Source organism: Oncorhynchus clarkii, chromosome 11 (genome assembly GCF_045791955.1).
Source record: "Oncorhynchus clarkii lewisi isolate Uvic-CL-2024 chromosome 11, UVic_Ocla_1.0, whole genome shotgun sequence".
Taxonomy (NCBI): Eukaryota; Metazoa; Chordata; class Actinopteri; order Salmoniformes; family Salmonidae; genus Oncorhynchus; species Oncorhynchus clarkii.
This window is the reverse complement of record NC_092157.1, coordinates 27896682-27924532: the sequence shown is the minus strand read 5'-3', so window position 1 is coordinate 27924532 and position 27851 is coordinate 27896682. Positions and strand designations below refer to the sequence as shown.

Sequence of the window (27851 nt, the reverse complement as noted above, 5' to 3'; positions counted from 1 at the left end):
GACCCTATTGAGAAGCATGTCTATTAGCCCTGAAAATAATCACATATCGCATGTCTTTATGACAGCAACTCCCAATGGAAGGGGCACCACCACTTTGTTGTCTACCGTATATCCTCGACTTCCAGGCTTTGCCCAGCAACACAAATGGCGTATATGACAGAACTTGAATGAAACTGTATGCAGGAGTAAATCTGTGGAAAAGGAACAACTGGTCTGAGCTGTCCCAAGGTCAGATCTATGAATTTCCATCTGCCTTTACGTATGCTGTGTTAATCTGCTAGCGGCACTCTCATCTGATCTGGGTGCATCCCAAGTGGCACACTATTCCCAGGGATCCCAGGGATGCACCCAGATCAGATCAGATGAACACAGCATACATACTGTATGTAGTGCACTGCGTTTGAACAGAACACTGGTCACTACATGGGGAATAGGGTGCATTTCTGAGACCGATGGCCAGACAGACATGGTTGTTTCAAGTAATCAATATAAGTAGTACTATAAAAAACGTAATGTAGAACAAAAACACACAAATTAGAAATAAGAAGAACACGAGATCGTAAGTTAGCTTTATACAGTGCGTTTGGAAAGTATTCAGACCCCTCAACCTTTCCCACATTTTGTTATGTTACAGCTTATTCTAAAATGTATGAAATAGTTTTTTCCCCTCATCAATCTACACACAGTACCCCATAATGACAAAGCGAAAACAGTATTTTATACATTTTTGTAAATGTATTGCAATAAAAACTGAAATACCTTTATTTACATAAGTATTCAGTCCTTTTGCTATGAGACTTGAAATTGAGGTCCGGTGCATCCGGTTTCCATTGACCATCCTTGAGAGAATGCCAGGAGTGTGCAATGCCGTCAAGTCAAAGGGTGGCTACTTTGAAGAATCTGAAATATAAAATATATTTTGATTTAACTTTTTTTTTTTTTCTCGGTTACTACATGATTCCATATGTGTTATTTCATAGTTTTGATGTCTTCACTATTAATCTACAATGTAGAAAATAGTAAAAAGAAAGAAAAACCCTTGAATGAGTAGGTGTGTCCAAACTTTTGACTGGTACTGTATATATCATTCTCTTTTTGAGGGGATGCACAAAACAATTTAGGCAACTGGGATCTTGGTCCAGGAGGGTTGAATGTCTCTGCCTTAACCAAGCAGCTTGATGTTGACATCTAGCCACTTAGCTGGCAAGTTAGCAAACCAAATGCATAGCTGGAGCCCTGAGCTGGAAACAATTTATTTGACACATCTTAGATTTCTTATAGTTCTACTTAACTTCTAGTTATAAGCAGTGGCGTAGCACTCACTCCGGCAGGCCCAACAAGGTATTGAAAATAATTTCAAAATATCCCGGTGAACGGCGTATCGCCCAAGCCTAGTGGTCTGGGACGATGGAGTTCTGTGCCATAACCAGGCTTTCAAAGCACTTCATGATTACAGATGTGAGTCCTACAGGGTGGTAGTCATTTGGCCTTCGAGTTCTTGTGAACAGGTATGATGGAGGTCAGCTTGAGACATGTGGGGATTACAGACTGGGAGAGAAAATGACCGTGAATATGCCTGCCAGCTGTTCTGCGCATTCTCTGAGAACTCGCCCTTGAATACCGTCTGGCCCTGTGGCCTTGCGAGTGTTGACCTGATTAAAAATCTTACTCACGTCAACCTCGGGGAGCGAGATCACCGCTCGGCGGGAGTCCTCATGCATGGCTCTATGTTGTTTTTGTCGAACTGTGCATAAAATGCATTGAGTTCGTCTGGTAGGGAGGCATTGTTGGGCAGATCACGGTTTGGGTCTTCATTTGTAATCCATAATGGACTGTAGCCCTGCCACATGCAACGGGCGTCAGAGCCTATGTAATAGGATTCCACGTTGTTCCTATATTGTCCTTTTGCTTGTTTAAAGGCTCTGCAGAGGTCGTAGTGGGACTTCTTGTACTTGTTTGTATCCTCAGCCGTAGCATCGGGGTTCGCTGTGATAGTCCTGTGTGCTGTAGCCCTGTCCTCTAGTTTAGTGCCAACATTGGTGTTAATCCAGGGCTTTTGATTGGGGAAGCGGCAAACCTTCACTAATGACGCCGGTGACGGAGGTGGTTAGCTCGCCGACGCTATCGATGGAGTCCCAGAACACATTCCAGTCGGCTCTAGCAAAGCAGTCCTGTAGCATAGCCTACGGAGGATGCTAGAACTAGCACACCATTTGCTGTACCACTCTCTCTATTTACCTGAATTCAATGTCCTGTCCGCTCGGTGAATGGAGACTCCATCGAGTTAGATAGCCATGCGGAGTATCTTGTCCGAAAGCCATGTTTCAGAAAGGCAGGGAATATTGAGATTACGAGAGTCCCATTGATAGCAATTATCAAGTGACTTTACCTTCAATAAACGAACATTAGCCAATAGAATGAAGGGAAGAGATGGCTGGTTTTCCCTTCGACATTAATCTTGCAAGGACTCCCCTTCTCCTGCCACTTTTTCGCTGGTGTTTCCTCTTGGGGACCCTGAAACTTGGGTAGGAATTAACTTTGGTCAACTCGGCATAACCGCTCATACAAAAGTGACTCACCTTTCAGCCTGGTAAATGTCTATGGCAACGAATCTTTAAGATCTAGCCTACTACGGGGCAGGCTAACTCGCGGTTAACTCCACTTAACCCACGTCTGAGTCATTTCATTCAGGGTGAGGAGCAATGAAATCAGATTCCCTCCCTCTCGCAAAGATTACGTCATTATCCCCTTCATTTGAGGAAGACGACTGATTTCAGTATTTCATTGTATTAATCAAATCCAAATGTTTATGTTAAAATGTGTCACATTACACAGTTAGTAATGACAGAATGCATTTTAAACTTCACGCCAAATGACACTTCTGTATGAATAATATCAACAGGAGAGAGAAAAAGGTGCTTGTGCATTGATAAACACATCAAAGCATACCAAAGATGGCATTAACGATAAGTAATAAAATAAAGGTGGCACCTCTCAAAGCCTATTTCACCTCATAGCCTGCTTTCATTATGATTTTAAATCGAATTGTATTGGTCATGTCCACATATTTTGCCGACGTTATCGTATTAGCGAAATGCATATGTTTCTAGCTCCAACAGTGCAGTAATACCTAACTATACAAAACAATACACACAAATCCCCCCAAAAAAGAATTAAGAAATATACACATTTGCAAATGAGCAATGTCACCCGAGGATATATGTATATGTATATGATGATGTGAATAGACATTATGGACAGTGTAGAAAAGGTGTGTACAGTAGTAGTTATATAGGATGAGCCTTTACTAGAATACAGTATATACACTGAGTTTACAAAACATTAGGAACACCTTCCTAATATTGAGTTGCGCCCCCATTTGCCCTCAGAATGGACTACAAGGTGTCAAAAGTGTTCCACATGGATGCCGGCCCATGTTGACTTCAATGCTTCCAACAGTTGTTTCAAGTTGGCTGGATGTCCTTTGGGTGGTAGACCATTCTTGATACACACGGGAAACTGTTGAGTGTGTGAAACCCAGCAGTGTTGCAGTTCTTGACACAGTCAAACTGGTGCGCCTGGAGCCTACTACCATACCCCGTTCAACGGCACTTCAATATTGTGTCTCGCCCATTCACCCTCTGAATGGCACACATACACAATCCATGTCTCAATTGTCTCGAGGCTTAAAAATCCTCTCTGTCATCTACACTGATTTGAAATGGATTTAACAGGTGATATCAATAAGGGATCATAGACTGACCAGGTGAATCCAAGGGAAAGATATGTCATGGAAAGAGCAGTTTTTCCTAATGTTTTGTACACTTGGTGTACATATGATCTGGGTAAAACAGTATATAGGGCAGGAGTTTCGAAGGTGCAGGGTTGAGTACCGGATGGTAGCTGGCTAGTAACTGTGATAAAGTTCTGAGCAGGTTACAGGGCTTAAGCCAGTTAGTGGTGACTATTTAACAGTCTGATGGCCTGGAAGGGACTGTTTTTCAGTCCCTCTGTCCCTACTTTGATGCACCTGTACTGACCTCGCCTTCTGGATGATAGCGGGGTGAACAGGCCATGGATCGAGTAGCTGAGGTCCTTGATGATCTTCTTGGCCTTCCTGTGACATCGGGTGGTGTAGGTGTCCTGGAGGGCAGGTAGTTTGCCCCCGGTGATGCGTTATGCAGACCTCACTACCCTCTGGAGAGCCTTACGCTTGTGGGCGGAGCAGTTGCCGTACCAGGCGGTGATACAGCCCGACAGGATGCTCTCGATTGTGCATCTGTAGAAGTTTGAGTGCTTTTGGTGACAAGCCAAATTTCTTCTGCCTCCTGAGGTTGAAGAGGCGCTGCTGCGCCTTCTTCACGACACTGTCTGTGTGGGTGGACCAATTCAGTTTGTCCGTGATGTGTACGCCGAGGAACTTAAAACTTACTACCCTCTCCACTACTCTCCCATTGATGTGGATAGGGGGGTGCTCCCTCTGCTGTTTCCCAAAGTCCACAATCATCTCCTTTGTTTTGTTGACGTTGAGTGTGAGGTTATTTTCCTGACACCGCACTTCGAGGGCCCTCACCTTCTCCCTGTAGGCCGTCTCGTCGTTGTTGGTAATCAAGCCTACCACTGTTGTGTCGTCCGCAAACTTGATGATTGAGTTGGAGACGTGCATGGCCACGCAGTCTTGGGTGAACAGGGAGTACAGGAGAGGGCTCAGAACGCACCCTTGTGGGGCCCCAGTGTTGAGGATCAGCAGGGTGGAGTTGTTGTTACCTACCCTCACCACCAGGGGGCGGCCCGTCAGGAAGTCCAGTACCCAGTTGCACATGGCGGGGTCGAGACCCAGGGACGAGTTTGGAGGGTACTATGGTGTTAAATGCTGAGCTGTATTCGATGAACAGCATTCTCACATAGGTATTCCTCTTGTCCAGATGGGTTAGGGCAGTGTGGTTGAGATTGCGTCGTCTGTGGGCCTATTGGGGCGGTAAGCAAATTGGAGTGCAAATAGGGTGTCAGGTAGGGTGGAGGTGATATGGTCCTTGACTAGTCTCTCAAAGCACTTCATGATGACGGAAGTGAGTGCTATGGGGCGGTAGTCGTTTAGCTCAGTTACCTTAGCTTTCTTGGGAACAGGGACAATGGTGGCCCTCTTGAAGCATGTGGGAACAGCAGACTGGGATAAGGATTGATTGAATATGTCCGTAAACACACCAGCCAGCTGGTCTGCGCATGCTCTGAGGACGCGGCTGGGGATGCCGTCTGGGCCTGCAGCCTTGCGAGGGTTAACATGTTTCAATGTTTTCCTCACTTCGGCTGCAGTGAAGGAGAGTCCGCAGGTTTTGGTTGCGGGCCGTGTCAGTGGCACTGTATTGTCCTCAAAGCGGGCAAAAAAGTTATTTAGTCTGCCTGGGAGCAAGACATCCTGGTCCGTGACGGGGCTGGTTTTCTTTTTGTAATCCGTGATTGACTGTAGACCCTGCCACATACCTCTTGTTTCTGAGCCGTTGAATTGTGACTCTACTTTGTCTCTATACTGACGCTTAGCTTGTTTGATTGCCTTGCGGAGGGAATAGCTACACTGTTTGTATTCGGTCATGTTTCCGGTCACCTTGCCCTGGTTAAAAGCAGTGGTTCGCGCTTTCAGTTTCACGCAAATGCTGCCATCAATCCACGGTTTCTGGTTTGGGAATGTTTTAATCATTGCTATGGGAACGACATTGTCAATGCAATTTCTAATGAACTCGCTCACCGAATCAGCGTATTCGTCAATGTTGTTGTTGGAAGCAATGTTAGGATGTTTTCAACATAAATCTTCAATAATGTTCCAACCGGAGAACTCCTTTGTCTTCAGAAATGCAATGGAACTCAACCTAACTCTCACGTGAACGCGCATAATGAGCTCATGGCACTCTGCCAGACCACTGACTCATTCAGCTCCCATTCCCCCCTCCTTCACAGTAGAAGCATCAAACAACATTCTAAAGACTGTTGACATCTAGTGGAAGCCTTAGGAAGTGCAATTTGACCCCATAGACACTGTGTATTCGCTAGTCCAAGAGTTGAAAAACTACAAACCTCAGATTTCCCACTTCCTGGTTGGATTTGTCTCAGGTTTTCGCCTGCCATATGAGTTCTGTTATACTCACAGACATCATTCAAACTGTTGTAGAAACTTCAGAGTTTTCTATCCAAATCTACTAATAATATGCATATATTAGCAACTGGGACTGAGTAGCAGGCAGTTTACTCTGGGCACACTTTTCATCCAAACGTAAAAATGCTGCCCCCTATCCCAAACAGGTTAAGTCGTCACGGTGTTGGCTTAACCCTTGTGTTGTCTTAAGGGTAAAACGTGACCCGCCACTATGTTTAACAGCAGAGAGAGACCCCAAAATTATATTTTTTCAACTTTAAATTTGATGACTTTTCCTAGAGCAACCCCAACATTAGAAAACATCGCCTTTGTTCATATTTCCATGAAAGCTGTACACCACCAGGGTACAAAGATTGTTTTAGGGTCATTTTTGATCCAGCAGTTATAAAATAACACCACAACGACACACACACACGAGAAATTGAGATTGTGTGTTACTGATTTGAGCTCAACCAGCAGCTCATGAAGAGGAAAATCACCATGGTTAGCACAGTTAGAAAGAACAAGCCTGAGCTCCCTGCACTCCTCGCAACAATGGGGAGAGAGGCCTTCTCATCAAAGTTTACCTTCCCCACCACCACTCTAGTTTCTTACCTCCGAAAGAGGAACAAGAATGTGGTCCTCCTGAGCATACTGCACAAAACGGCTGAGATCAGTGATCGTAAGGACAGGAAGCCAGCCATCATCCTAGACTACAACCACAACAAAGGAGGCATAGACAATCTGGACAAGGTGATTGGAACTTACAGCTGCAGGAGGATGACTACCCGCTGGCCCCTGGTCAATCTTCAAAAACAAAATGGAAGTGTCCGCATACAATGCCTTCGTGATATGGAACAAGATCAACCCTACCTGGATGCCTGATAAGCGGAACAAGAGGAGGGTGTTCCTGGATCAGCTTGGAAAGGCACTAGTAACCCCACAAATTCAAAGAAGGGAGCGCCTCCCCTGCACAGCAGCCTCTGCAGCGCTTGTGAAAGCTTTTCAGGGGGTTGAATCTTGTCCTGATCCACCTGAGGCTGCAGCTGAGGCAGGAAAGAGGAGGAGATGCCCATTCTGCCCCCCAAAGAAGGACTGTAAAACAAATACTATGTGCTGCACATAGTTGAGAACTTGTTCTACCTGGTTAAATAAAGGTGAAATGTGAGGAATATATCTGCAAAGTCCATGTACACACTTGCATACGGTCCTACATGTGCGAATTAGAGTTGATTGATTTATGTTCTTCACGTTTTTGTTTTGTATCTTATCACCTTATTTTATTCTTATTTATTGTTGTTTATACACCTTGTGGGTGGGGGCAATCGTTCAAATAATGGGAGGACCAGTATTTTGTTGTTGAATTCTTCATTGCACATTATATAAGAATATATCACTGTGGTGCCAAAAACATTCCAGACTGTTATTGTTTCCCTTCAATAAAATGCATTCAAAACTACTTTCTGCACATTTCTGCTACTTTCTTAGGCTATCTCTTGAAAAGTGCCATCTCTTGAAAAAAAAAAGTTTACACCTCTGCAGTACCTGTAGCAATAATACACATCTACTTTAGTAAAGAAAACAATTATGACAGGTGTGTTGTACTAAAAATGAGTGGTGTCCACTGATTAAATACAGTCTTTCTGCATTGTGAAGAGGAAAACACAGATATTCACAAGGTTTGTGATGAATGACAGGTTGTTTCTTCATGCAAAATAGATTTGGGGATTAAAATTCAATGAAGCTGCTTTATTTTAGAGGTTTAGTGAAGGCGGGTCATTTTTTGACCTTTAGGACAAGGGGAGTAAACAGAATGTTAAGACTACACAAGGGTTAAGAGGTAATATACACGGCCGTGACGATGACCGAAGATAATTCTCTCAGGAAGGAAAGTGGTTGTTGAATTCCAGTTTATCTTATCACATGAGATGGTTGTTTTCCTGTTAGTGGGATTAGTGGGTCTCTGAACTAGATGTGAACCAATGACTTACTTTACCGTCTGTCCATGAATGACTGGAAAGAGAAACATTACAACAATGTCATGTCATTAAAGATGCAGAAGAAGCATCTTGTGAGGGGATGGAAGTCTGCTAGCTAGTTTTGTGCTGTCTGTCTCTCTGTGTCTCCTCTCTTACTTTCACGTGACTTATTTGGGCTTACACATTTATCTCAGTCTGTTAGGCACTTGTTTACAAACTTGTGCAAGGGGAGGCAGGGGAGCAAAGGTTGTGAATGTGTGACAGGTTACTGACTGACATAGCTCACAATGTGCGTGGCTATGGGTGACAGACAGTTCTTCATATTTCACCTTTGAAAAATATAACCTCAAAAATATGAATTGCTATTGTGATTAAGTTTCTGGATACTTCTAGAAACCAGGTTGATTGGTCTGTTTAAAATTTGCCCACTGTTCTGTTTGAGCTGGGCTGCCTGACCTAGCTACTTCCAGGCGCTGGCTGAAAAGGAGGCCCCTGCTTGTTTTCCAGTGCATACTTGTCATTCCTGCCCCCCCCCCCCCCCCCCCCCACACACACACACACACACACTTGTAACCTACTGTACAGACCTGGCTGTGGGTCTAGTGCACGGGTAATTCAATGAAGCTTCTCTTCTTCACTTTCTCTCTCTCTTCCCCTGCTTCTCTTTGTCACTTTCTTTGTCTCTCCCTCTGATTCTCTTTGTCTCTCCCTCTGGGTCTCTTTGTCTCTCCCTCTGGGTCTCTTTGTCTCTCCCTCTGGGTCTCTTTGTCACTCCTCTCTCTGTAGTTCTCTCTCTTCTATTTCTCTCTTTCTCCATCTCTTTCAATATATATGTTTTAAATGTTCTTCCATCTCTCTCTCGTGATGATGATGATGAGTGCTGTTGATAGGTTGTCAGAGGTACTATATGTGAAGGACATGACGCTACTCATAGTAACTGAAAACACCTCCGGTTCCAGGCAGCCTTTACGGTAGGTAGCTAACCTGTTTGAACTTTACTTCATCCTCTCCCAGAGATTTGTGGTTCTGTGCTGAGATGACGGGATTAAAGTCTACAGCGTCCTGGGGAGGTTGAGCATCTCCTCTCCTTTTGCGTGTGTGTGCCTCCTAGAAGTGGAGCTGATGTATAGATCTTCTGGTTAGCAAGAATCCTGTCTGTTTCGTAACCTGGGATTTCTGGTAATCCTTCGATAAGGTAGCGGAAAGGCTGGAGAGGAGGAGAATCGCTCACTGTGGGACATTTATTCATCTTTGAACGATTGCAGCGATGAATCTCTTGTACTCATTCTCTCTCTCCGACACTCCCTCACTTTCTCTTATTTGGTTTTTCACTCCCCTGTCATTCACTCCCTCTGACTCCCTTTGCTTGCTCTCTGTCTCTGTCTCTCTGTCTGTCTCTCTGTGTGTGTGGGGAGCTGTGCTGGACTGACTGGGACAGCATGTACCCAGAGTACAAGGTAAGCGCCAGAAGGAATGAATGTGTGAACGAGAGTTATCCCTGATTTTTTTTTTTTTTTTTTTTTTTTTGAATGCTTTTCCTCACCCCTTTCCTTCCCGCCTTCCTCCCCACCTTGCCTTCCATCCCACCTTCCCTTCCTCTGCTTCAGCCACACACCTGATTCAACTAGCTGAGGCTAGTGTGTCAACTAGCTAGCGTTCCGAAATCAACGTACTGCCTTGCCTTGGTACCACTGCTGAAATCCAGCTTGCTACTAGCGTTGTTATTTTGGTTGTTGTGGTGTTAGGAAGACTAGAGTTTCCCTCATCTGTGCAGATTGACAGCCACCAGTGCCTTTTGAGTGTGTGTTTACTGTTTAGTGATGGTGTAAGAAACTAACCCGTGCTTTGGCGACTGATCGGAGCGGAGGGTAGACTGTGTGTAACTGAACTGTGTTGAAGAGGATGCTTCAGACACCTGGAAATGCAAATGCACTACGCTAAATGCTAAATGTACTCGTTAAAACTCAAACGTTCATCAAAATGCACATGCAGGGTATTGAATTAAAGCTACACTCGTTGTGAACCTAGCCAACAAGTCAGATTTTTAAAATGCTTTTCGGCGAAAGCATGAGAAGCTATTATCTGATAGCATGCAACACCCCAAAATGCCTGAATGCGACATAAACAAAGATTTAGCGTAGCTACACAAAACGCAGAAATAAAATATAAAACATTCATTACCTTTGACAAGCTTCTTTCTTGGCACTCCTATATGCCCCATAAACATCACTATTGGGTCTTTTTTTCGTTTAAATCGGTCCATATATACCCAAAATAGCTTTCTATGGAAGCTGTGTAATTCAGAAAAAAACATTGTTTTAAAACGCAGCGTCATTTTTTAAAATTAAAAAAGTTGACGATAAACTTTCACAAAACACTTCGAAATACTTTTGTAATCCAACTTTAGGTATTAGTAAACGTTTATAATCTATCAAAATGATTACAGGGCGATGTGTATTCAATAGCTCCTCGTCTTCAAATCAATGGCTGAAAATGTGCACTTCACAACATCCTGGCGGAGACCGGAAGAAATTGAATCCAGTTAGTTGGATTTACCAACAAAAAAGTCCCTGGAAAATGACGACAATGGCGACATCGTGTGGAATCTGTAGGAATTGCATGCATAATTTTTGTGCCCTTTTAACAACCCATGAAAGTGACGCATGGAAATTATTTTTAGCTTTCAGAGAGCAGTTTTTCTTGCGCTTTTCGATGAAACACACGATCTGTTATAGTCACAGCCGTGATTTAACCAGTTTTAGAAACTTCAGAGTGTTTTCTATCCACACATACTAATCATATGCATATACTATATTCCTGGCATGAGTAGCAGGATGCTGAAAAGTTGCGCGATTTTTAACAGAATGTTCGAAAAAGGAGGGGGTAGACTTAAGAGGTTTTAACTTGGGTCAAACGTTTCGGGTAGCCTTCCACAAGCTTCCCACAATAAGTTGGGTGTACTTTGGCCCATTCCTCCTGACAAAGCTGGTGTAACTGAGTCAGGTTTCTAGGCCTTGCTCGCACACGTTTTGTCAGTTCTGCCCACAAATGTTCTATAGGATTGAGGTCAGGGCTTTGTGATGGCCACTCTAATACCTTGACTTTGTTGTCCTAAATCCATTTTGCCACAACTTTGGAAGTATGCTTGGGGTCATTGTCCATTTGGAAGACCCATTTGCGACCTTGCTTTAACTTCCTGACTGATGTCTTGAGATGTTGCTTCAATATATCCACATAATTTCCCCTCCCTCATGATGCCATCTATTTTGTGAAGTGCACCAGTCCCTTCTGCAGCAAAGCACCCCCACAACATGATGCTGCCACCCCCGTGCTTCACGGTTGGGATGGTGATCTTCGGCTTGCAAGCCTCCTCCTTTTTCCTCCAAACATGACGATGGTCATTATGGCCAAACAGTTTTATTCTTGTTTCATCAGACCATTTCTCCAAAATGTACGATCTTTGTCCCCATGTGCAGTTGCAAACCGCAGTCTGGCTTTTTTATGGTAGTTTTGGAGCAGTGGCTTCTTCCTTGCTGAGCGACCTTTTCAGGTTATGGCGATATAGGACTCGTTTTACTGTGGATATAAATACTTGTGTACCTGTTTCCTCCAGCATCTTCACATGGTCCTTTGCTGTTGTTCTGGGAATGATTTGCACTTTTTGCACCAAAGTACGTTCATCTCTAGGAGACAGAACGCGTCTCCTTCCTGAGCGGTATGACGGCTGCGGGGTGCCATGGTGTTAATACTTGTGAACTATTGTCTGTACAGATGAGAGTGGTACCTTCAGGTGTTTGGAAATTGCTCCCAAGAATGAACCAGACTTGTGGAGGTCTACAATTTTTTCTGAGGTCTTGGGCTGATTTCTTTTGAATTTCCCATCATGTCAAGCAAATAGGCAGGTAGGCCTTGAAATACATCCACAGGTACACCTCCAATTGACTCAATTTATGTCAATTAGCCTATCAGAAGGAATTTTCCAAGCTGTTTAAAGACACAGTCAACTTAGTGTATGTAAACTTCTGACCCACTGGAATTGTGATAGTGAAATAATTTGTCTGTAAACAATTGTCGGAAAAATTACTTCTCATGCACAAAGTAGATGTCCTAACCGACTTGCCAAAACTATAGTTTATTAAAAACCTCTTGATGCGCCCATCCCGTTAGCGGGATCATTGCAGAGCGCCAAATTCAAATTAAATTACTAAAAATATTACATTTTTATGAAATCACAAGTGCAATATAGCAAAACACAGCTTAGCTTGTTGTTAATCAACCTGGCATGTCAGATTTCCAAAAAGCTTTTCGGCGAAAGCATACCAAGCATTTATGTAAGGACATCTCTCTCAGTAGACAAAACATTACAAACATCTAGCAGCCAAGTAGATTGGTCACGAAAGTCAGAAAAGCAATAAAATGAATCGCTTACCTTTGATGATCTTCGGATGTTTGCACTCACGAGACTCCCAGTTACACAATAAATGTTCCTTTTGTTCCATAAATATTTATTTTTTATATCCAAAATACCTCCATTTGGTTGGCGCGTTATGTTCAGAAATCCACAGGCTCGAGCGGTCACGACATCGCAGACAAAAATTCAATAGTATCCGTAAAGTTTGTAGAAACATGTCAAAGGTTTTTTATAATCAATCCTCAGGTTGTTTTTACAATATATAATCGATAATATTTCAACAGGGACTGTAGCTTCTTCAATAGGAGAGAGAGAGAAATGTCTGCTCCAAGCTGTTGCGCATGCAAAACGCTGCTGGCATCCAGCCATACAATGACGCAATGTGATCTTTCTCGCTCATTTTTCAAAATAAAAGCCTGAAACTATGTCTAAAGACTGTTCACACCATGGGGAAGGCCTAGGAAAAGGAATCTGGTTGATATCCCTTTAAATGGAGTGAAGGCAGGCAATGGAACAGAGAGCTTTCAGGAAAAACATCACGTCCGGGTTGGATTTTCCTCAGGTTTTCTCCTGCAATATCAGTTCTGTTATACTCACAGACAATATTTGGACAGTTTTGGAAACTTTAGAGTGTGTTCTATCCTATTTAATTATATGCATATTCTAGATTCTGGGCCTGAGAAACAGGCAGTTTCATTTGGGTACGTTTTTCATCCAAACATCAAAATACTGCCCCCTACACTCAATAGGTTTTAACAAGACACATTATTTTTATGGGGTGCACCAGATATTATCTTGATGTAAGGATTCAGGAGACTGCTGTCCGGGTGGAGTTAAAAAGGCCCTTTGGCTCTGTCAGCCATAGTGTGGCAAGCGAACGGTGCTGTGGTATCGTAGCTACGTTTTCTGATTCCTCACATTACAGCTGATTGTACCTGGATGAATCAGAGCAAGCAGAGCGTTCAACAGGGACACTGTCTGTCACTCTTAACAGAGATAGTCTTTGTTTCTCTCAATGATATCGCAACTCCAGGTTTCAGAATTGGTAAAGGTTTCCCCCACGAATGATCTTCTTGCCTTACACAATATCTGGCACTAAAATCTTGGACTGCCTATCCCATCATTTTTAATAAATCTCAGCCCAAGGCATGAATAATATCTGGTGATTTTACTGTAGATGTGTCTCAAATGCCACCCTATTCCCAATGGGCCCTACATAGGGAATATAGTGCCATTTGGGACATGACCTATATTACATGTAAAGTCATGTTCCTTCCTAATCTGCCTTGTTCGTCTCTGTCTCAGGAGTCAGTCTCCTGTGGGTGGAACTATTTGTCATTTTGTTTTGTTTTTATGTCTGAGCTCTGTTCAGTCCAGGGGTGGATGCTGTTTGAAAAAGAGTTTGGGTGTCCATCCATGTTTTATGATGAGTGTTTTTAATTTGTTATATGAACACAGTGGTGTGTGTCAGTGTTCTATCTCTTTGATAGGGTTGTTTCAGCCAGATTGCTCTTGTGTAGGCAACATTTAAACATTTCAATAGAATTGACACTTCATTCGCAATCGATCAACAACAACATACATTTTCCTTCAGCAACACAACACGGTGTAACAGTACTGTTAGCCCCTGAGGTTTCCGTGCTTTAGGCTGCCTGCCAGTATTGTAGATAGGTGCGTGGGCACTGGAGTGTGGGCGTCTAGCGTCAAGGGCACATTGTCACTGTCATATGCCAGCTCTAATGCTTATTACTGAACATTGCTGCCAAGGAGACGCCTCATCATCAACCTATCACACAGCAGAGAGAGCAGGGAGCCAGCCAGAGGGTAAAATTGCTATTTTGTTCTGTATGTGGATGGAAATGAGTTGGTGTTGTATTTGTCCTGGCATTGAGATGGCTGTTGATTTTAATGCCCTGAACTTGAAATGTATTGTGTACAGTAAAAAATTGTTTTATGTATAGATGCGTTTTCCAAAAGAGACTGATAATTCAGGAGGTGTATCAAGGTTTTTCATGTACAAACGCACACAGACATGTTATGAGGTTATCCAAGTCTTCTACCATGCCATACATGTATGCATATCCAGTGTGGGACCAGGCTATATGTTAGGAGGTGTGGATCTGCTGCTCAGCGGTTCTGTGTTCCGGCTGGTCCCGTGACAGACCAGGCAGCATTATGCTCTGCTGTGCTCTGCTGGTCAATCAATGGACTTTCCAGAGAGACTCTGCCCTTTGTCCTTAGAACTTTCCACAACAAGCCACTGTTGCTGTTGCTGAAGAGAGAGAGACATGTTGCATGGCATGGACAAAATGTTCAGAGAGGGTCACTGTCGAATGTTCCAGCACCTTCTGCTAGTTTTAGTTGCTCTGTGTATAAACACACTTTCAAACAGCACCTAGCTACAACAATCCACATTTAGGTTAACACAACAGTACAGTGCCTAAATAATTGTTACCCGAATGAGGCTGGGTTCCTGGGCAGCAGGGGGTCCAAAAACAAACTTGTGCATACGCATGCACAGACTGAACAAGTTCCACAGACATGTGAATAACAGAAATGGAATAATGTGTCCCTGAACAAAGGAGGGGGGGGGGGGGGGTCAAAATCAAACGTAACAGTCAGTATCTGGTGTGACCACCAGCTGCATTAAGTACTGCAGTGCATCTCCTGCTCATGGACTGCACCAGAAATGCCAGTTCTTGCTGTGAGATGTTACCCCACTCTTCCACCAAGGCACCTGCAAGTTCCCGGACATTTCTGGGGGGAATGGCCCTAGCTCTCACCTTCTGATCCAACAGGTCCCAGCCGTGCTCAATGGGATTGAGATCCGGCCTCTTTGCTGGCCATGGCAGAACACTGACGTTCCTGTATTTCAGGAAATCACACACAGAATAAGCAGTATGGCTGGTTTGCGTTGTCATGCTGGAGGGTCATGTCAGGATGAGTCTGCAGGAAGGGTACAACTAGGGAGGAGAATGTCTTCCCTGTAACGCACAGTGTTGAGATTGCCTGCAATGTCAACAAGCTCAGTCCGAAGATGCTGTGACGCACCGCCCCAGACCATGACGGCCCCGCCACCTCCAAATCGATCCTGCTCCAGAGTACAGGCCTCGGTGTAATGCTCATTCCTTCAAAGATAAACGCAAATCCGACCATCACCCCTGGTGAGACAAAACCGCGACTCGTCGGTGAAGAGCACTTTTTGCCAGTCCTGTCTGGTCGACGGTGGGTTTGTGCCCATAGGCGACGTTGTTGCCGGTGATGTCTGGTGAGGACCTGCCTTTAAAACAGGCCTACAAGCCCTCAGTCCAGCCTCTCTCAGACTATTGCGGACAGTCTGAGCACTGATGAAGGGATTGTGCGTTTCTGGTGTAACTAGAGCAGATGTTGCTGCCTTCCTGTACCTGTCCCACAGGTGTGATGTTCAGATGTACAGATCCTGTGCATGTGTTGTTACACGTGGTCTGCCACTGTGAGGACGATCAGCTGTTCGCCCTGTCTCCCTGTAGCGCTGTCTTAGGCGTCTCACAGTACGGACATTGCAATTTATTGGCCACATCTGCAGTCCTCATGCCTCCTTGCAGCATGCCTAAGGCACGTTCACGCAGATGAGCAGGGACCCTGTGTTTTTCAGAGTCAGTGGAAAGGCCTCTTTAGTGTCCTAAGTTTTCATAACTGTGACCTTAATTTCCTACCGTCTGTAAGCTGTTAGTGTCTTAACGACCGTTCCACAGGTGCTTGTTCATTAATTGTTTATGGTTCATTGAACAAGCATGGGATACAGTGTTTACACACTTTACAATGAAGATCTGTGAACTTAATTCGTAAAAATCCAAATATCTTTGAAAGACATGGTCCTGAAAATGGGATTTTTAAATCTTTCTAAAAAATGTTACTGAGTTTCTGTAGTCATGAGTACGCTGCAAGGCTTCATGGGTGGCGGAGAGAGTTCCCGACTACTGCCTTCTTGTTTGATCTCTGCTGCTGCCTCATAAACTTGAGCCTCAGCAAAAGCTGCCGCCAACTCCTCATCGTGCTTTAAAACCATAAACTTGGCTTCCAATTGGGCTTTCCTACCATAACTGCAGATTCTTTGCTGACAAAGGCGGTCCAGGCGTGAGAAGACCATGCTTGCAGATGACTCTGATCTTGTCACATATGCTTGGTCCAGCTCTGTGAAGTGTTCAGCGTCAATCATTCTCGTGTTCCCGTTGTCTGCCATTTTGTAATGCTGAACCACTACCCAGGTGTGTGAAGCGTGATGGAGGTAGATGGATAGAAGTGCTTAATCTGAACCTTGCTTTCCTGTATCGCAATGTCCAGTTGTGGTGCTACTTTTTTTTTTCTTACTAGGTACGGGACGATGCCAGTATCGTGATACTCGTTTACTGTCTTGGCAAGGAAACAAAACACGAAGCGGGTTTAACTTCTTTAGGAAACAGCCCAAATGATGGAAACGAACATAATTTTGTTGTCATCCAGAGTCACATTCTATTTATTTTCCAAGCTATTTTACACACAGCAGGTTTTTATAGGAAAAAGAGTTTGGCCTGCTTCGTCTTTTAATTTTTGCCATGTAAAAAATATTTCAGTATTTTTATTTTTATTTAACTAGGTTAAATAAAGGTTAAGTTAAGAACAAATTCTTTTTTGCAATGATTTTTACCTTGTCAGCTCAGTGATTCGATCTTGCAACCTTTCGGTTACAAGTCCAATGCTCTAACCACTAGGCTACCTGCTACCTGCCACCCCAGTATCATCCTGGCCTCAGTGTGTCTAACACAAATGAACAGATGGTGAACATGCTCCAGTGAAAGCCAGGTGCAAAGTAAAATTGACTGGTGTTTTCATTGCCTTCATTTCTCAAAATACTTAATTGTTAATAACTGGCTAGAAAGTTGCAATTCCTAGTATAAATGGTTCAAAATGGGCTGAAATGCATGAAAGGAAGCTATACATTAGCACACAATTAGCCTCGGCTGCAGTCCAAACACATTTTTTATTTTTTATTTACCCGGATACAGTTTGATTGCCATCCTAAGCGGAGGCCCAATTCACTAACGTTGCCCCCTCAGCCCTCGATTTAGCTTGAGGGAGCGAGTGAAAAACTTTGGTCACTTGCAGGGTTGATTTGACCAAAAACTCAATGCAAATTGCAGTCACATGTCAAATTTAATTAACAAGGCTGCATTTTCGGCACGTTGGCAACATTTCTGAAGCTGGTTTGCAAAAAAATATATATAGACTTTGATTTTAGCATTGGCAAATTGGCTTAGTCTCGTAGTGAGGAGCCTATAAAACGTATTTTTGGGAATTCTGAAATGTATTGGAATAAATGGCCAAACTATAAAACTAGCTAGCCAGCTATGGGTAACTGTAGCTAGCTACCTGACAGAAGTGCTTGCTGGATACGTTATCTTACTAGGTACATTCAAAGTTTTAGGTTGGTTGTTTTTAAGCTCAGCTTCAAGATTTCCACCAAGGACGTTGCCTCTCCGATCATCACTCTCCCTCGCTTGAGCAAGCAACATTTAAGGTACACTCGGATGTGACAATGTAAAACGTCATTCAAGGGCTGAGGGTTTAGGGCCCGAAGGCTGTCTACTTTGTTTGAAACACAGCCCTTGTGGGTTTAGAATGAATGACTTCCTGCTAAGTTACTGTTCAACTATGACCTCTGACAGTCATGTGACATGAAAGGCCAATCACAATCTTCTTAGAAATCAAATGAATTATAATGCAGTGACTTAAATTGACCACTAGATGGCTCTTATACGAATAAACAGAAATGTCAGACAATGATGTGTGTCTGTACGCTACGCGAATGTGACATGGGATGTGGTATTATGCGTTGATTTTGTGTGTGTGTGTGTATGTGTGTTATGAAAGCTTCACAGAGTCTTATGAGTAGTACGGATGGAAGGTATCCAGGGGAATACGGTATTGCCGGAACTGCACACAAGGGGCGCTATTTCAAAACAATTTAGGCAACCAGGATCTTGATCCAAGAAGGGATTGGATGTCTCTAGTCATGGTACCAGTCATTTTTAGTTAACATTCCACTCCTTTCCACTCAATGTCATTGCCAAAGAGACTGGCCTTTCGGCAATATCAATGTTCAATATGCACCTCGATTTACGGCGTAGTTGCTCCATAGTTGTTGTCCTGGAAAATATTTGTTATTTCCAACATGTGGAGACTCACATAGAATATGAATTATAACAAAGTCAAAAACAAACATTTAGCTGTTAGCTAGGCAAGTTGTATTTTGAGGTTTTAAAATCAAAGCAAAGAGGTTTTGTGGTTGGAATTGCAGTATGCATTTAGGGTGTTTTGGACAATTCACTCACAGAGTGTGCTCTGGGGCATTCGTAAATTCAGAGCTTTGTCAGATTGGCCATTGTACTCTGAGCTTTCTGAGCGCACACTGGACGCTCTGGCCGAGGAGTAGGGTTGTTCTCACAACTGCACCCAAGCTAACTGGCTTAAGTTGGCTGGCTTGCTAGCCACTTTCCAGTCACGAATGAGAGAACACCCCATTTTACTCACCCGAGCAGAGCTGGTTAGGCCGTTTTCATGTTATCTTGAGTGTTGGTGGCTAACTGGTTACAATTGTTTTTTGCCGTCAGACCGTTCATATTCAACGGGTGTTGCACATTCGTAAATTCATCAGTTGTTCTTTCCTCTGGCAGACTCAGGTGATAGTGCTCTTAGCTAGCAAGTTAGCATACCAAATGCATAGCTGGAGCCCTGAGCTGGATGTAATTTATTTGACACATCTTAGATTTCTTATAGTTCTACTTCTAGTTATGAGCAGTGGCGTAGCATGCAGCCCCCATTGGAATTTTGAAATACCTCGGTATACTGCCTAATGAGCAGTAAACAATCCACGATCCTTCCTTTTGGCACTTTATTTTGCGTGGGTCTTGCACAAGGCTAATATTGGGCAGGTCAGCTTGGTCTGTGCTAAAGTACAGAGGAAACATATGGAACACACTGTGAGTGGGTGCGTGCACATATTTGTGTGTGTGTGCGCTTCCTCTAGCCATGACCTGACTGGCACTAAAATGCTTATTAGAAAAGTAAACTTCTCACAACCTTTGAAGTCCAAGGGATGAATAGTTTACCGTCCTGACTGTACATTCAACAACAGTAGGGTTATGATTCATGAAGAAGATTGATTAGCTGCTGGAAATATGTATGCGTCCCAAATGGAACCCTAATATAGTACACCACTTTTTTTTTTACGTGGGCCCTGATCAAAACAAAAGGTAGTGCTATAAAGGGAATAGGGTGCCATTTAGGGTCCGTAATAGATGGAGCATGGTTATCCACCAGACACCAGCCTTTATCACTGACTATGCCACTATCACAATCACATGTAGACTTGATAGACTGGCCAGGCTCGGCCCAACACATGTAGCAGTCTTTAAAGGGTCATTGCTACTATCACTGACAGTTCACTGCTGATGACCGGCTATAGGGAAGTTAGTTAGTTGAATGCATTCAGTTGTGCAACTAACTAGTTAGTTGCACAACTGAATGCATTCAACTAACTAACTTCCCTATAGCCGGTCATCGGCAGTGAACTGTCAGTGATAGTAGCAATGACCCTAGTTAGTTGCACAACTGAATGCATTCAACCGAAATGTGTCTTCCGCATTTAACCCAACCCCTCTGTATCAGAGAGGTCATGTCGTGTGTATTGGTGTGTGTCAGGAAGTGTATGGCACGAATGCTGTGATTGCTTTGTGTGTGTGTGTGTGTGTGTGTGTGTGTGTGTGATGTTGACAGGCACCCAACTGTCGCATTGATAGTCACCCCACTAGCAGAGCCACCGTCTGTCTATACACCCAGCGGTGACGAGATTTGAAGGTTGGGTTACACAAAAAAACAGTCTATTTTCAATATACAGTATATGCTCCAGCTAATGTTGTAGAAATGAGACAATATGGTAGTTATAGTAGGATAATAATTTAGGAAATGGATGTGATTCCCCAAATTAGTTTGACCTAATTAATTAATGGCATGATTAAAACATAATTGCCTCAGTCTGTCACTGTTCCCGTAGGCTGTTGCTAGTCTCTCTCTGGCTCTCTCTCTCGCTCTTTGATTTCCTTGGTAATGTTGTTTTTCTCATCACAAGCAATACATATTTGAAGGAAAGTGGGGTTCATTGTTTGGGGTCTGATCTCAATGTTGCAGTAGCCTACATTTGTCAGGGATTACACTGTCCTCACTGTTCACTGTTTGACTTGATTGATTCTAGGAGCTCTTTTTAAGAGCAGTTGTCTGTGTGTGTGTGTGTGTGTGTGTGTGTGTGTGTGTGTGTTACTGTTTGAGTCCTCTGAGTGTGTTTGTTACTGGTTGGGGACTTTGTTTGTGTTCATTAGGGCTGGTAAGAATAGGGAGGGAGTGGTCTAATCTACTGAAGAGAGCTGGCTGGTATTACTGGGTGGTGAGGTTCAGGGTAAGCTACTCCGGCAGTCAGTCAGTGTAGGACAGGGGCTTACAGGTCTGCTGCTATGTGCTGTGGCCTAGCCCAGACACCCCAACCCCCACACCCCTCCCTGCCCCTTGCACTCTGGATCCAATCTTCTTACATCGCTAACAGTGGGTACATAGATAAACTAGAACTGGATTAATGGTTAGGGCTGTGTAGCTCCCTGCCTCCCCCAAATCCCACCCCCCACCTCTCTTTGTCTCCTCCAGCCCATTCCCTTTGAGTTTGTTGTTTTAGTATTCTTAATCTCATAAGACAATAGCTGTATTCGAATAGTCATACTAACTGCACTAACCGTATTATTTGAGACGTACAGTTGAAGTCAGAAGTTTACATACACTTAGGTTGGAGTCATTAAAACTATTTTTTTCAACCACTCCACCCACAAACTTCTTGTTAGCAAACTATAGTTTTTCCAAGTCAGTTAGGACATCTACTTTGTGCGTGACTGCCACGCCCTGACCTTAGAGATCCTTTTTAATTCTCTATTTGGTGAGGTCAGGGTGTGACTAGGGTGGGCAATCTATGTTTTCTATTTCTTTGTTGGCCGGGTATGGTTCCCAATCAGAGGTAGCTGTCTATCGTTGTCTCTGATTGGGGATCATACTTAGGCAGCCTTTTCCCACCTGTAGTTTGTGGGATCTTGTTTTTGTACTGTGCTGTTTAGCCCTACTAAACTTTACGTTTCGTTTATATATATATATATTTTTTTATGTTCATTCATTAAAGTAAGATGTACGCCTACCACGCTGCACCTTGGTCCGATCCTTCCATCAACGAGCGTAACAATGACACAAGTAGTTTTTCCAACAATTGTTTACAGACAGATTATTTCACTTATAATTCACTGTATCACAATTTCAGTGGGTCAGAAGTGTACATACATATGTACCTGTGGATGTATTTCAAGGCCTACCTTCCAGCTCAGTGCCTCTTTGCTTGACATCATGGGAAAATCAAAAGAAATCAGCCAAGTCCTCAGAAAAAAGTAATTGTAGACCTCAAGTCTGGTTCATCCTTGGGAGCAATTTCCAAACTCCTGAAGGTACCACGTTCATCTGTACAAACAATAGTACGCAAGTATAAACATCATGGGACCGACCACGCAGCCGTCATATCGCTCAGGAAGGAGACGCCTTCTGTCTCCTAGAGATGAACGTACTTTGGGGCGAAAAGTGCAAATCAATCCTAGAACAACAGCAAAGGACCCTGTGAAGATTCTGGAGGAAACCGGTACAAAAGTATCTATATCCACAGTAAAACGAGTCCTAAATCGCCGTAACCTGAAAGGCCGCTCAGCAAGGAAGAAGCCACTGTTTCAAAACTGCCATAAAAAGCCAGACTACGGTCTGCAACTGCACATGGGGACAAAGATCGTACCTTTTGGAGAAATGTCCTCTAGTCTGATGAAACAAAAATAGAACTGTTTGGCCTTAATGGCCATCGTTATGTTTGGAGGAATAAGGAGGCTTGCAAGCCAACCGTGAAGCACGGGGGTGGCAGCATCATGTTGTTGGGGTAGTTTGCTGCAGGAGGGACTGGTGCACTTCGCAAAATAGATGGCATCATGAGGTAGGAAAATTATGTGGATATGTTGAAGCAACATCTCAAGACATCAGTCAGGAAATTAAAGCTTGGTGGCAAATGGGTCTTCCAAATGGACACTGACCCCAAGCATACTTCCAAAGTTGTGGCAAAATGGCTTCATGACAACAAAGTCAAGGTATTGGAGTTGCCATCATAAAGCCCTGACCTCAATCATATAAAACATTTGTGGGCAAACTGAAAAAGCGTGTGCGAGCAAGGAGGCCTACAAACCTGACTCAGTCACACAAGCTCTGTCAGGAGGAATGGGCCAAAATTCACCCAACTTATTGTGGGAAGCTAGTGGAAGGCAACACAAAACGTTTGACCCAAGTTCAACAATTTAAATGCAATGCTACCTAATACTAATTGAGTGTATGTGAACTTCTGACACACTGGAAATGTAATGAAAGAAATAAAAGCTGAAATGAATAATTCTCTCTACTATTATTCTGACATTTCACTTTCTTAAAATAAGTGGTGATCCTAACTGACCTAAGACAGAGAATTTTTACTCGGACTGAATGTCAGGAATTGTGAGAAACTGAGTTTAAATGTATTTGGCTGAGGTGTATGTTAACTTCTGACTTCAACTGTAAATTGAGTATGTAGTATGCTTTTTGGTCATAGTATGGATATAATTAGTACGCCAGAAGTTCCCGGATGTCGTACTAAATTCGTCAAATTAAGAATTATACAAGCAGTGAACACTATTTCTGTGCTTTTAGGACCCATAATGCAATTCTTCAGAATATGGACGTGGCTTCATAACATTTTCAGATTTGAAGAAAATAGCAGAAAATATGAAGCCTACGTCCGACGAGAGTGGATACAAATTCATTGCTTGAACTAATTATGAAAAGCAATGTAATGCAATGTTGAGCAATGTAATAAAGTAATGACTTTTCAAATACGTTACATTTTGCGTTATGTTGGTTGACAATTTGTAGTTTAGTCAGTTTGTAGTCATTATTAACCTCATGGCATTACAGCAGTATGCTACTTACCTAACGTTAGTTGGCTACTGATACATCGAACTTGCCAGTCAGTATATTAACTATAATCTAACAAACCACCCAATTTTTATTGACTTGATTAGTCATGTAATTTTTAGCTTAGTGATATAGTTGTTGTGCTTTCTTAATGGACATTGTTAATGCTGGCTATCTACTCCGATTTCAGAGCACTCTCATCTGAGTGTGCCAGAGCCAGAATAACTGATGCATTTACGAACGCTCAACACCTGTTGAATATATGGCCGTGGTCAATAAAAGTTGCAAAACAACGTGTAATTAAATTGTTGCCAGCAGCACAGTTAGTCACCAACGCTCAGGATAACATGAAAACAGCCTAACCAGCTCTGCTAGGGTGAGTAAAATGGTCAGACTGAGGTGTTCTCTCATTTATGTCTGGAAATAGCTAGCAATCTAGCCAACTCTCTGAATTTACGAATGGACAATCTGAAAACGCTCTGGATTTACAAAGCCCAGAGCGCGTTCTGGCACTCACATTGAATTTACGAACTCACCAGTACTCGTAAAATGTCTAGCTAGTAATTTGTTATGCTAACAAGCTAGCAAGAGGTTGCATAGCAACAGCATCAACTTCCGGTAGACAGGCGAAGCGCTAGTACGCTAAAAAGAAAGGATACCTTTCGTTTACAGTATACTAAAATGAACTAATACTATACTGTAGTAAACTCATGTAGAAAAGGAACGTCCCCTCACTGTCAACTGCGTTGTTTTTTTCTATATTATTTTGTAAATATTTGTATGAACATAAGATTCAACAACTGAGAAGCAAACTGAATAAGTTCCACAGACATGTGACTAACAGAAATGGAATAATGTGTCCCTGAACAAAGGAGGGGTCAAAATCAAAAGTAACAGTCAGTATCTGGTATGGCTACCAGCTGCATTAAAACTACTTCGGGATTGGTGTCCCTTCCACTGGACGGTTGAGCTAACGTAGGCTAATGCGATTAGCATGAGGTTGAAAGTAACAAGAATATTTCCCAGGACATAGACATATCTGATATGGGCAGAAAGCTTAAATTCTTGTTAATCTAACTGCACTTTCCAATTTTTAGTAGCTTTAACAGTGAAAGAATACCATGCTATTGTTTGAGGAGAGTGCACCATTTTGAACATAAAAAGTTATTAATAAACAAATTAGGCACATTTGGGCAGTCTTGATACAACATTTTGAACAGAAATGTTATATTCTACTACATTCCTTACAATTCCATAAACGTCAACGTGTTTCCTTTTCAAATGGTACCAATAAAATGCATATCTGTGCTTCAGGGCCTGAGCTACAGGCAGTTAGATTTGGGTATGTCATTTTAGGCTAAAATTGAAAAAAATGGACTAATCCTTTTAATTATTTTAAGTACTGCAGTGCATCTCCTTCTCATGGACTGCACCAGATTTGCCAGTTCTTGCTGTGAGATGTTACCCCACTCTTCCACCAAGGCACCTGCATGGTCCCAGACATGCTCAATGGGATTGAGATCCGGGCTCTTTGCTGGCCATGGCAGAACACTTACATTCCTGTGTTGCAGGAAATCACACACATTCTGTGAACGAGCAGTATGGCTGGTGGCATTGTCATACTAGAGGGTCATGTCAGGATGAGCCTGCAGGAAGGGTACCACGAGGGAGGAGGAGGTCTTCCCTCTAACGCACAGCGTTGAGATTGCATGCAATGATTACAAGCTCAGTCCGATGATGCTGTGACACACCACCCCAGACCATGACGGACCCTACACCTCCAAATCGATCCCGCTCCAGAGTACAAGCCTCGGTGTAACGCTCATTTCTTCGAAGATAAACGTGAATCTGACCATCACCCCTGGTGAGACAGGGTAGCCTAGTGGTTAGAGCGTTGGACTATTAACCGAAGGGTTTCATGTTCAAATCCCCGAGCTGACAAGGTACAAATCTGTTGTTATGCCGCTGAACAGGCAGTTAACCCACTGTTCCTAGGCCGTCATTGAAAATAATTGTTCCTAACTGACTTGCCTAGTTAAATAAAGGTAAAAAAAATATATTAAAAAAACCGCGACCCGTCAGAGAAGAGCACTTTTTGCCAGTCCTGTCTGTTCCAGCGACATTGGGTTTGTGCCCATAGGCGACTTTGTTGCCGGAGATGTCTGGTGAAGATCTGCCTTACAACAGGCCTACAAGCCCCCAGTCCAGCTACTCTCAGCCACTTACCAGTCTTACAACAGGCCTACAAGCCCCCAGTCCAGCTACTCTCAGCCACTTACCAGTCTGTAAATGTTTATTTTAGTCAGAGTGCAAGAGGGCATTGGAGGTCTTCTGGCTGCATATCAGTCTTCCTGACTTCCATGTCTTCATTGAATTACTGCACTCACACTCACAGCACCCTTTTTTCCCATTCTCTTCACTCCTTCCTCTCCTTCCTCTCTTGTGTCTCTTCACTCAAACCCCTTACGGTAATTGAAAGGGGGATAATCTTTCTCTCGGCTGGCAGGGCCAGAATCCCTCATGATGGCCATTGGAAGAGCTTGTTGTAGTCCAGGACCCCTCCTGGTTGCAAATAGGGAAGCTTGTAGTTGTAGCCGGCCAGTGAATCCCCAGGGTCTTAAGAACCCCCATTGATGGGAATGCGAGAAGCAGAAACCATGGCAGCGAGTGTGTTTAACCACCATTTCTCTCTGTAGAGGCCACATAACCAACTGAAATCAGCTAGCTACAGTTGATAACAGTGGAACCCAAACAAACTTTGGCTGGTGGCATTCCACCCACCCACCCAGCTAGTCCTTGTCCTTTGCCATCCCCTCCCTACAGTGGATATGCAGTAGAACTCATACTGCTGCTAATGCTACCTAGCAACCCCCCCCCCCCCCCCCCCCCAAATCAATACTTGGAATCAAAGTATCGATACTATATAGTCCAAAAATGATATTGCCATATGCAACGTTATTGATCCCCCATCACGAGTACTTGGCCCAAAAATGTGTATATGTCTGTACATGCCGCTGTGTTGGGCCGTTCAGGACAAAGGTCTAGCTGATGTGGCAGGACGTCCCCACCTGGCCGGTGGAAAGGCTGTCTGTGTCGATCAGTTATCTACCCAGGACTGCTCACACGCAGGTCACTTAAAGGATGAGGGAGGGAGAGAGTGGAGAAAGGTGCAAGGGAAAAGTGTGTTTGGAAGTTGGAAAATATGTCTACTGTCTGTCATATAGTTGGAGAATGTGTGTTTTGTGTATCTAACTGTTTCGAAAACGGCAAATAAATAGTCTTGTTTCTTTTTATATGGTCCTGGCTATCCTTCTACATCTAAATGTTTTGATGTCCAAAATGTTACATCACTGGATTGGTCTGAGCTTGAGCTTTGTGTCAAACAGTACAGTGTCTTATCAAGGCTACAGGGTTCAGCTTGCGGTCATGTTATTGTGTGTTTTCTGTGTGACAGGTGTGTGTGTGTCTGTGTGTGCCTGCTCGCATCCATTTGTGTGTGTGTGTGTGTGACAGGCAGGGCAGGCCTGCCTTACAGCTGATGATGTCGTTCCCCTTTGAACAAGTCTCCCATTGGAATGCAGCAGCACAGTATGGATGACAGGGCAACACTGCTCTGGCCCTAGACTGGGACTGGACACAGCAGAACAATGACCTTTTCTCTCTCTGTTCTCTCTCTCTCATCACTCTGCGTGGAGGGATGGAGGGAGTGCTGGTGGCGGCTGGGCCATGGGACGACTGGATGACCTATGGCCCAGATGAGCAGGACACTGTGCCTTCCTCCATCAGCACAATGCACCTCTGTCACACACACACACCCTGAGTCATGCTAGGGGGGAACGTTGTAGCTGCCAAGGACAGACTGAAGCAGGCGGAGACAGGACAGGGGGGTCCATTCTTCCTCAAGAAGGCTTTATCTTGTCGGATGCCTAGAACTATGAGCTACAATGTTTCATAAGGCATCAAGTTTCAGTTGAGAATCCATTATTAAGGAACATCCATCAGTTTTGAGTTTGTTGATCTAATATACATCATGTCGTGTGAGAGCGCAAGGCACTACAGAGGGTAGTGCGAACGGCTCAGTACATCACTGGGGCCAAGCTTCCTGCCATCCAGGACCTCTATACCAGGCGGTGTCAGAGCAAGGCCCTAAAAATTGTCAAAGACTCCAGCCACCCTAGTCAAAAACTGTTCTCTCTGCTGCAGCACGGCAAGCGGTACCGGAGCGCCAAGTCTAGGACCAAGAGGCTTCTATACA

General features: G+C 43.6%; 1 protein-coding gene across 5 annotated transcripts in view; it reads left to right on the top strand.

Moving 5' to 3' along the window:
- LOC139420425 (rho GTPase-activating protein 12-like) overlaps positions 1–27851 on the top strand; it is a 100806-nt gene that overhangs the window by 13040 nt on the left and 59915 nt on the right. Inside the window, exon 1 of one of the 5 annotated variants that reach the window (XM_071170543.1) lies at positions 9457–9563. The exons of the other annotated variants lie outside the window; for them this stretch is intronic. Coding sequence (XP_071026644.1) covers positions 9546–9563 — 18 coding nt within the window. The 5' untranslated portion in view covers positions 9457–9545. Of the gene's footprint in view, positions 1–9456; positions 9564–27851 lie in introns of those variants that run through there. 5 annotated transcript variants of the gene reach the window in all.